Source organism: Astyanax mexicanus, chromosome 20, assembly GCF_023375975.1.
Source record: "Astyanax mexicanus isolate ESR-SI-001 chromosome 20, AstMex3_surface, whole genome shotgun sequence".
NCBI lineage: Eukaryota > Metazoa > Chordata > Actinopteri > Characiformes > Acestrorhamphidae > Astyanax > Astyanax mexicanus.
In genome coordinates, this window is record NC_064427.1 from 9,207,563 (window position 1) to 9,217,246 (window position 9,684).

General features: G+C 37.1%; 1 protein-coding gene across 1 annotated transcript; it reads left to right on the forward strand.

Moving 5' to 3' along the window:
- Nucleotides 1–689: 689 nt before the first annotated feature.
- On the forward strand, nucleotides 690–3,004 carry LOC103022370 (complement C1q-like protein 2). The gene is made up of 4 exons (XM_007231161.4): nucleotides 690–1,043; nucleotides 2,007–2,069; nucleotides 2,264–2,392; nucleotides 2,494–3,004. Exons 1-4 carry the CDS (start codon nucleotides 782–784, stop codon nucleotides 2,772–2,774), a joined length of 735 nt encoding a protein of 244 aa, XP_007231223.2. The 5' UTR covers nucleotides 690–781; the 3' UTR covers nucleotides 2,775–3,004.
- The last annotated feature ends 6,680 nt before the right edge of the window (nucleotides 3,005–9,684 follow it).

The window sequence follows — 9,684 nt, forward strand, 5'->3', positions numbered from 1 at the left end:
TCTGAGTTGCACAAATGCGCAAAAAAGGTGCCTAGGAAGTGCATTTTATATTTTCTCAGGTTATCTCTGTCTGATTTTAAAGTTTGTTTGATAATTAAACGCCAAAGAAATCTGTAAGGGGGCAAATACTTTTTACGCCACTGTATATTTACTGTGTTTGATTGACAGTGATATCTAATGTGACTTCCATCATATCCTATAGTGGATAAATAAACGTGAACATTTTAGAATAACAAAGATGTTAAAGAGTAAAGGAGTAACTGAAAAAAATCTGATAGGGAGAAAAACGTTTTCATGTCACATAATAATGAAATTTCAATGTACTATAATTTTTTTAAATATTAACTTCAAAATGTTTGTTTCTCAGACCTTTGTTAAGAGTTTTTACTCAATCAGCTTGGTAAAAGTAGTCTTTCCAACTTTTGTCAAGTTGAGGTTTTTTCACAGTGTAGTCACTATATGAGTCATCTAGCCAGAATGAACAAGACAGAGCAAAATCAATATGAACTTGAGTTCACTGTGTACTTTTGATTTGTACTGTCATTTCCTGTATTATCAAAGATAAACAGGCAAAATATATTTACTTGCTGTTACTAATTAGCACTGACCGTGCTGACTTACTGCCTTACAAAACATGGTGTGTGAAGTGAGTGTATAAAAGTAAGGGAGGGTGTAAAGTGAGTGTATAAAAGGGAGTGAGTGTGTAAAGTGAGTGTATAACAGGAAGTGAGTGTATAGAAGGTAACCAGTGAGAGATTCTTTGAACTGTATATCATTTAGAATGAGGGTCAGTGTAGTGCTGCTTTTATTTGGCTTAACTCAATTCCAGCTCATTAAAGGTGATGAGCAGCTTGCAGTGGAGGAAGTAGAGGCTGGATCAGGCAGGCTTCAGACCAAAAGCTATGGGGAAGGGTCAGGCGTCCTTGCCGACCAAGCCACCGTTCAGTCTGATGTGTCGGCTGAGCTGAGACAGCTGAGGGACATGGTTGTGGAACAGAAGGTGAAGCTCCAGCAGATTGAAGAGCTGAAGAAAGAAAACGCAGGTAAACCAACTGACTATGGGACGCCCAAACAGTAGACTGTGACTTTTAAATTTGAACTTACTAATCATTTTTTCATATACAGGGTGAGTAAAAGAGTAGAAGTGGGACGAAAAAGATACATGGTTTACAAAATTTGAATCAAATAAAAAAGAAAAATAAATGAAAAGTAGAGCCACTTTTAGCTGCAATCACATCTACAATTCTTCTGGAGTTTGTCTCTACCAGCTTTTGCGCATCCAGAGACTGAGATTTTTGCTCATTCTTCTTTGCAAAACAGCTCAAGCTCAGCCAGATTGAATGGAGAGCTTCTGTGAACAGCAGCAATTTTCACGTCTTGTCACAGAAGCTCAATTGCAATGCAATGTGTAAGTCATACTTACACATGAATATTAATTGATCTGAAGGTGAATAATTTCGCACACCACACTTTTCAGATTTAATAATAAAAAATGTAATGATGTGGAAAAGTATTTAGTCCCCTTTACTCTTAAACCACTAAATAAAATCCAGTACAATCAACTGCCGTCAGAAGTCACTTAATTAATTAATAGAGTCCAGCTGTGTGTAATTTCGAAAACCGTGCATCATTTCTGTTCCACTTCACAATACTGTGCTACTTTGGTCGATCACTTAAAAATGTCAATAAAATAAATTTATGTTTGTGTTTGTAAGGTGACAAGAAGTGAAACAGTTCAAGGGGTATGAATATACCCTCCTTGTGTTGTGGCATCACCTGTGATGGGAAATATTCAGCTGACTAGCAAGCAGCTGAATTGGTAGGACAATAGGCGAGAAAAAGGAAAATTGGGAGAAAAAGTAAAGAAATATTGAGTATTGTACTTAGATTGCCAGGTGAAGAAACAAATAATTAAAATAAAATCAGTCCAGGCATGGCTCTGATTTTGGTTTTAAGGGAAGTGTTTAGCAGGTCAATATTCTGATTTCTCTGTGTTTTTTTTACAGCACTTGAGCAAAGGTTGGCCTTCACTGAACTCGAAATAAAATCACTGAGAGAGGAGAAAACAAGTAAGGCATAACTGTGGTTCAATAACAAAGTTTCACAAGCATTGCAATAATTAAAGCATAAATAATTGTCAATCTTCTATCAAAGCAATTTGAAGGTGGGGATGTTTTTTTTTATTTTCTGTCCCTGAGAACCAATTTGGTTTAAATATTAGACAATTGCACAATTGTAAATAAGATTTTTTTTCTGTTTGCAGACACTCCAAAGGTGGCGTTCTCGTTTGGTACAGGCATATCTGGCTCCCACGGGCCTTTGAGCACAGACTCAATTCTGGTTCTCAATAGAGAAATCACAAACATTGGAAATGCTTTCAGTCCAATAACGGGTAAATACACAGTCCTTACAGAGACACTCTCTAATGTCTGGTTTGATTCTTGTCTCTGGTGCTGTTGAGATCCTCTGTACTAATCCAGGTGTTTTTTTTAGGTGTTTTCACTGCACCAGTGAGAGGAGTCTACTACTTCAGATACACCATGTCTGGTCACAGCAGCGCACACTGGACAACTGTACATCTGATGAAAAATCAGCAATCAATAGTAGTTGCAACAAAACCTCCAAAAGGAACTCATGACTACGCCGCCAGTGGTGCAACCCTGCTTCTGGAGAAAGGAGACCTTGTTTATCTTAGGCTTCCAGCTAATTCTCAGTTTTGGGACGATCAAAACAATCACTTCAGTTTCAGTGGCTTTCTGCTCTTTCCCATGTAAAATATTTTGACTAGTGAAGAAAAAGAGAAAGCACAACTTCACATGCAGATTGCAGTATGTAACAGACGTTTTTGGTTACAGGGGAAAAAAATCATATCAGCAGTAAAGAGAGATATTTTAGTTACATATCAACTTAGATCATAATGAATTTCACGCTGAATTATCTTAATGTTGTAAAACAATAAAGTTCAGACTTTAGTCTAATCTGTTATTAAAACATTTGTATTTCATACTGCTGCTCATTTTTAATGGTTGGTTTCAAGTGTTGAAAATAAATCAGGCTAAACTGATTCAGGTTTTAGTGTAATAACAATAAAAAGGAACTCTATGTATACACCTATATGTAGCTGCATACCGTATGGCAGGGATCGCTAATAGGTGGACCGCGGCCCGGGTCCGGACCCAAACGTTGTCCAATGCGGACCCAAACCGAAAAAGTACTGAGAAGGATTTAATTCTGACAGCATTCATTAAAAGCGGCAGAGCTGTTCTTGTCTTTAAGGTATACGCGCTCTGCAGACCAATCACGTGTGGTGTAAGATCACCAAACGCTGTCCTCTGCCAATCAGATCTGTGCAGACCGCTGCCCCGGCTAGTGAATTGGGACGCGGCCGGGAAAAACGCCTCTATAAAGAGATAGGGAGCCCGAGAACTGGCGGAAAAACGAGAAAGGGCGGAAACGAAAGACACGCCGAGACAGGTGGAGGTATATACACAAAATGTTTATATATGTTTAGTATATATATATATATGTATATATAGTATATGTATATATAATTCTATTTAAATACCCCTGCCGTATGGTATAGCTTGGCAAGCACCTCTCTAGAAATTTCTGACTTGCGATGCTGACAAATCAACTCACATCCATAAACGCTCACAACGGCATAGGCTAAGTGCTACATCCCTATCACTGACACTGCATTGGTTTGACACAGAACTATAAATGGGTCTTACGGTATGAGGAATCAATTTAGTCATTTTTGTGGCAAGCAGTGGCATCTAGTGTTCACTCATGGAAATACAACTGAACAACAACAACTCAGTCATCAGACACAATATTTTATGTTTGCATATTTAAGGTACATGGAAAGTATAATGTAGCAGTGGCGTGCAGTGAATATAGTGGGTACCCCTTCTGCAACCACCCGCCCTGAATCCCCCCCCCCCCACGCCTGACCGACACATTAATAAAATACTACAATAACTACATATTCTCTTTCTTAACGGAGTTATATGAATTTAAAACACATAAACAGCTCACTAAAATACAGCTACAAACCACAAAAGTACACAATAGACTCAACAATAAATGCTTATTTTTTCTACAAGTACAGGCGTTCAACAAAGGTCACTCATTTGTATGCCTACAGGACGCCAGAGCAGCCAAAACATTAAGTACACATAAAACTCACCAGTCAGGCAGCCTATTACTTAGTTTCACGTTGAAGGGCAGCCTTTAAAAAGGCTTTTTAATATTATATGACACAATATCTGTCTTATTTCCATGATAGTTAGCTAAATATTTATTTAATCCAGCTTTCCCCCTTCCTTTTTACGACTAATCAATGCACGTAGCGTAACCCCTTCATCCGAGCGCAGAGAAGGGGTTAGACAACCGCTCTGAAAACCATGAATCTGATTGGTTAAATTGTCCTATGAAGTTGCAAACAGACTCATTACTACACCCTTCTCAAAATCAGGAGAAGGGGCAGCAGACACGTGGGAAGCCATTTTAAAAAGCTTTGATTGGTTAGAATAGCTGTCAGTCAGATAAGAGTCCTGTAGCAACTGAAAAACACAGACTAATGCTTTGTATTAGTTGCTGTTTTTTTTAATTTATAAAATAAATGATTACACTTACAGTAATTATATTATATACTTCCTGATAAAAAAGTATGTAATTATTTACATGCACTTTTGTCACCCCTTCTCTGAAGGGCTAGAAGGGCCTCGCTGCACACCACTGTAGTAATGTAGTAAATATTACCAATTCAAGTATTACACATGTTAAACTGTGGTACTTCCATGGTTGTCCATGTATCCTTTAAAAAAAAATAATAATAAATACACAATTTCAAGAACCAACTGGTGAGCATATGGTGGCAGTGAGGATCTGGGGATACATTTGTTTAGCAGTGTATTAGCATCTTATAATCAAATATCAAATAAAGGATAGATCAAGGACAGATCAAAATACTGTTAGGTAATAAAAAAATATGAAAGCAAGAGCAGGGATGAAAGTTTATCTCCCTGTAGGACGATAAACCCAAGCACAAGACAAAAGCAAGGCAAATGTGGGTGAATGTTCTACACTGGCAAAGGTCAAGATCTGTTGCACTGTTTGAAATCAGCTATGCACAAATGTAAATCAAGAGACTACCTCCCAGTTGGCCACCAACGTCAAAAGACATTAATTTCAGGTTGAATGTTGGTCAGGACGCCATGACGCTGATCAGGGCTGTCAAAAATAAAAATAAAACAAAAACACCATTCCCAACCAACCAGTAAGAACTAGTGGTTAAGCTTTTGTTGCAACAAAAGGAGATACTTCCAAGTAAATTTAGGAGCTCCACATTCTTCAATAGATCAGTTCAAAGTGGAAGAGATAATATGCAGCTCTGAGAAGGTTTTTTTTTTCAACATGCTTACAGCATCAATTAGTATTATATGTTTTATATGTCCTGAACTAAGCTGTACTACTGATAATAAAAGCACCAGCACCAGAATCTTTGGACAGTCAATATAAAGTGGTATGTGTCATGATCAAACAGGACTAATGAAAACAAACAGCTTTATTCTGATAAGGGGCAATACAAACAGTGGTCAAAACGAGCAAGGTCAATAACTGAATAAGCTGAAGGTGTATATATCAGACATTCCAAGTTGCAAAAGTTAATTGCAGTGCACTCTTGGGGCACTCGTTCTGAATTCCGGGAGATTATATGTGACTCGCAGGCATCAGGGAGACGCTACCGAAATGCGGGAGACTCCCGCAGCTTCAGGGAGACTTGGTTTGTCTGATATATACAGGTGAACACAGTATACTATATACAGGTGAACACAGAATACTGTGATATTTGAGAAGTGAAATTAAGTTTAAAGGAATAAAATTAGGCAGGCGCATACATTTGGGCACCCCAAAAGAAAAAATAAAAGCAATATTTAGTAGATCCAGACAAATAAAAAGAGAGGGATGGGTTAAGAGCTTGTTTGTTGTTAGCTATTTGATTTTATCCATATTTCAACAGAAATAAAAAGTGATCTTTTCTCTTAACTCAACAGTAGTGACGCAATTTTACACTGACATTTATTCAGTAAAATCGCTAATATATCACTAGGCTTACATAGCCTAGTGATATATTAGTAATTTTACTGAATAAAAAGGGTAAATTGTGGAAGGAAGTTTGGGCCAAAAAAGTCATGTGATTCATTAGCTAAAAAAAATAATGACTAACATATAACCATATTGTCGTTGGCAGCACCAATTAAATTATATGTGTGATTGCTATGGGGCTGGTAGATAGTGGCTAGGAGGCTACTATAATGTTGCTTGGTGGTTAGTATGGTATTTCTCTAGTGTTGCTAAGGAGTGTTAAATGGGTGCTATATTATTACGTGGTGGTTAATACAGTATTGCTATAGTGTTGCTAAGCAGTTGCTACATGGGTGCTATGGTGTTTTTTAGATGGTTTATCTACCTTTGCTCTATTAAACTCTACTTAAAGACATGTGAAGAATTTAAACAATGTATTACTCTCTTAAAAGTTGATTGTAAACACATCATAAACAGTCACAGCATAAGCTTGCTTTCTAGTTATAAATAATGACTAATATCAACATCTGTATTCATAATTACATGTCTGGTTTATACATACTTCATAAAAACTTAAACTCTGCAAAGGTGGCCTGCTGTCTGACTAGAAAGTCAAATGAAATAAGTAACTTTTTTATAATAACTACATTACATTATTTATATACATTACAGGCCAAAGGTTTGGACACACCTTCTCATTCAATGCGTTTTCTTTATTTTCCTGACTATTTACATTGTATATTCTCACTGAAGGCATCAAAACTATGAATGAACACATGTGGAGTTTTATCAACTTAACAAAAAATGAGCTGGCCTCCACAGTCACCGGACCTGAACCCAATCCAGATGGTTTGGGGTGAGCTGGTTCACAGAGTGAAGAAGGCAAAGAGCCAACAAGTGCTAATAAACACCTCTGGGAACTCCTTCCTTCAAGACTGTTGGAAAACCATTTCAGGTGGCCACCTCTTGAAGCTCATTGAGAGAATGATGCCAAGAGTGTGCAAAGCAGTAATCAAAGCAAAGGGTGGCTATTTTGAAGAAACTAGAATATATATAGAATATATATATTTTTTAGTTATTTCACCTTTTTTTTGTTAAGTATTTTAATGCCTTCAGTGAGAATCTACAATGTAAATAGTCATGAAAATAAAGAAAATGCTTTGAAAAAGAGAATGTCTACACATTGATAATTTGAAATAAAGTACTAGACACTTTTCACCCAATTGTATTAATACTTATGGGTTAGCTTGATAAAAAAAAAATGCTCAGATCATAATAAAACTACTGTGACCACAGGCTAAATCTGGGAAAAGGACATTTGTGGTCCATCTGGAGGCTTTAAAATAAATAAATCCTTCAACTGTCCCTAAAAGCACATGCTTGGCACAGTGCTATGTGTGTAGGTGTGCCAGCACGTTGAGCTCTCTATTTTAAACATGCAGCATTCTTCAACAATTATTTGGGATGAATGGCTTGAATCTGCTTCATAAGTGAGTTATTGATAGCTGACACAAGTTTTTTGTGTATGTACACAGTCGGAATCAGAAATACTTTATGTATTTACGTATGTATTTATCTTACATACATACATACACAAGTACACGTATTTACTTTTATTAATTTTCCTGGGTGTAAAAAGTATAAATTATTATATTGCTTCAGATATGCAGAGACAAATGCAATAAATTATTAATCACCATTGAAGTCTCTGTATATCAGACCATGTTGTCCCCTGTTTTTAATATGCACCATCTGAACATTTTCCCATGTTTTATCTAAAGGACAGCCTTGAAGCATAAGCAGCTGTTCTAACATCTCCCACTAACAGTGTGGGTATAACGTGAGCGTATAAAAGGAAAGCAGTGAGAGACTCTATAAACAGTAAACAAGTCAGAATGAGGGTCAGTGTGGTGCTGCTTTTGTTCAGCATATCCTGTGCTGAGCTCCAGAGAGGTGATGACCAGCCTGCCCCAGAGGATGTGCAGCCCAGACTGAACCGGATTCAGAACCAGAGCCATGTGGAAAGACCAGAATTACTTACAGACCAAACCACCAGCCAACCTGATGTGTGGACTGAGCTGAGGGAGCTGAGGGACATGGTGGTGGAGCAGAGGGTGAAACTACAGTACAGTGAGCGCCAGATTGAGGAGCTGAAAAAAGAGAATGCAGGTAAAAACTAAATACAAATTTTTTGGTAAAGACTGCATACCTGCAGTCTTTATCAAAAGGTTCATTTCTTGCCTTGCCTTGCCTTCCTACTGGTTTAAAATGAAACAGGCCTGCTTTATATGAAATAAATAAGTTCAGATCATTTTTTAGTTACCAAAGTTTATAAAAAAAATATTTTTGGCTTCTGCACCTCAGTTTGGCCTCAAAAATATGGCTTTTTTTATCTGAAATGTTGTCAAATTACTTTGTAGTCCACAACGGTTTAGTAAAAATTAATCAGTTAGTCAATTGGTTTAGTGAATTGAACAGTTTAAATTTTATTGTGTTTTACAGGGCTGGCAGGGAGAGTGACCTCTACTGAACTGAAAATGACCTCTACTGAAGCGAGAGTTACCTCTACTGAACTGAAAGTGACCTCTACTGAACTTGGTGTTGATGCTCTAAAAGAAGAGAATAAAAGTAAGTAAATACAAATGAATGGGTTTAGGAATTTAGGTTGATATTTACATTTTAAAAGTTATTTTGTTTTTTGTTTCAGAAAATTAAATATTGGTGTGTTTTTTTATCTTTATTAATTGTTTAATAATTTTTCATGTATTGTTTTCCATATTCTGATCACTGATAACAGTCATTGGTGTCACACCATATCCCTGGTCTTATATGAAGCCCTCCTACCTGAACTCTGTTAGCCAGAATATGACAATTGTCTTTGGTCTCCACTCTCTTATTGGTTTAAGAATAAACAGACCTGCTTCCTAAACAGTGGTTAAGTGAGGGTAAATTTGGGTTAGTCAGTTAGTTAGTTTACATTATATTGTGTTTTTTAGAGCTCACGGAAAGATTGACCTCTACTGAACTGAAAGTGACCTCTACTGAACTTGGTGTTGATGCTCTAAGAGAAAAGAATAAAAGTAAGTAAATACAAATGGATGGGTTTAGGAATTTAGGTAGATATTTACATTTTAAAAGTTATTTTGTTTTTCGTTTCAGAAAATTAAATATTGGTGTGTGTTTTTATCTTTATTAATTGTTTAATAATTTTTCATGTATTGTTTTCCATATTCTGATCATTGATAATAGTCATTGGTGTCACACTATATCACTGGTCTGATATGAAGCCCTCTGGACTGGTGCAGAACCAACAACCTATCTCTAAATGTGGATAAAACCAAGGAGATGGTTGTTGACTTCAGGAGAGCTCCTGGTGTCCACCACCCGCTGAACATCAACAGCTCTGCTGTGGAAATGGTGAAGAACACCAAGTTCCTCGGTGTTCACATTGCAGAGAACCTCACCTGGTCCCTCAACTCCAGCTCCATAACCAAGAAAGTCCAGCAGCGCCTCTACTTCCTGCGAAGACTGAGGAAAGCACATCTCCCACCTCCCATCCTCACCATGTTCTACAGAGGGACTGTAGAAAGCATC

Excerpts from the sequence above, each read along its gene's own strand:
- LOC103022370 (XM_007231161.4), top strand. The coding sequence starts at position 782 with ATGAGGGTCAGTGTAGTGCTGCTTTTATTTGGCTTAACTCAATTCCAG. Across the intron at positions 1,044-2,006 it reads GCTGAAGAAAGAAAACGCAG|CACTTGAGCAAAGGTTGGCC; the intron begins GTAAACCAACTG and ends TTTTTTTTACAG. Across the intron at positions 2,070-2,263 it reads ACTGAGAGAGGAGAAAACAA|ACACTCCAAAGGTGGCGTTC; the intron begins GTAAGGCATAAC and ends TTCTGTTTGCAG.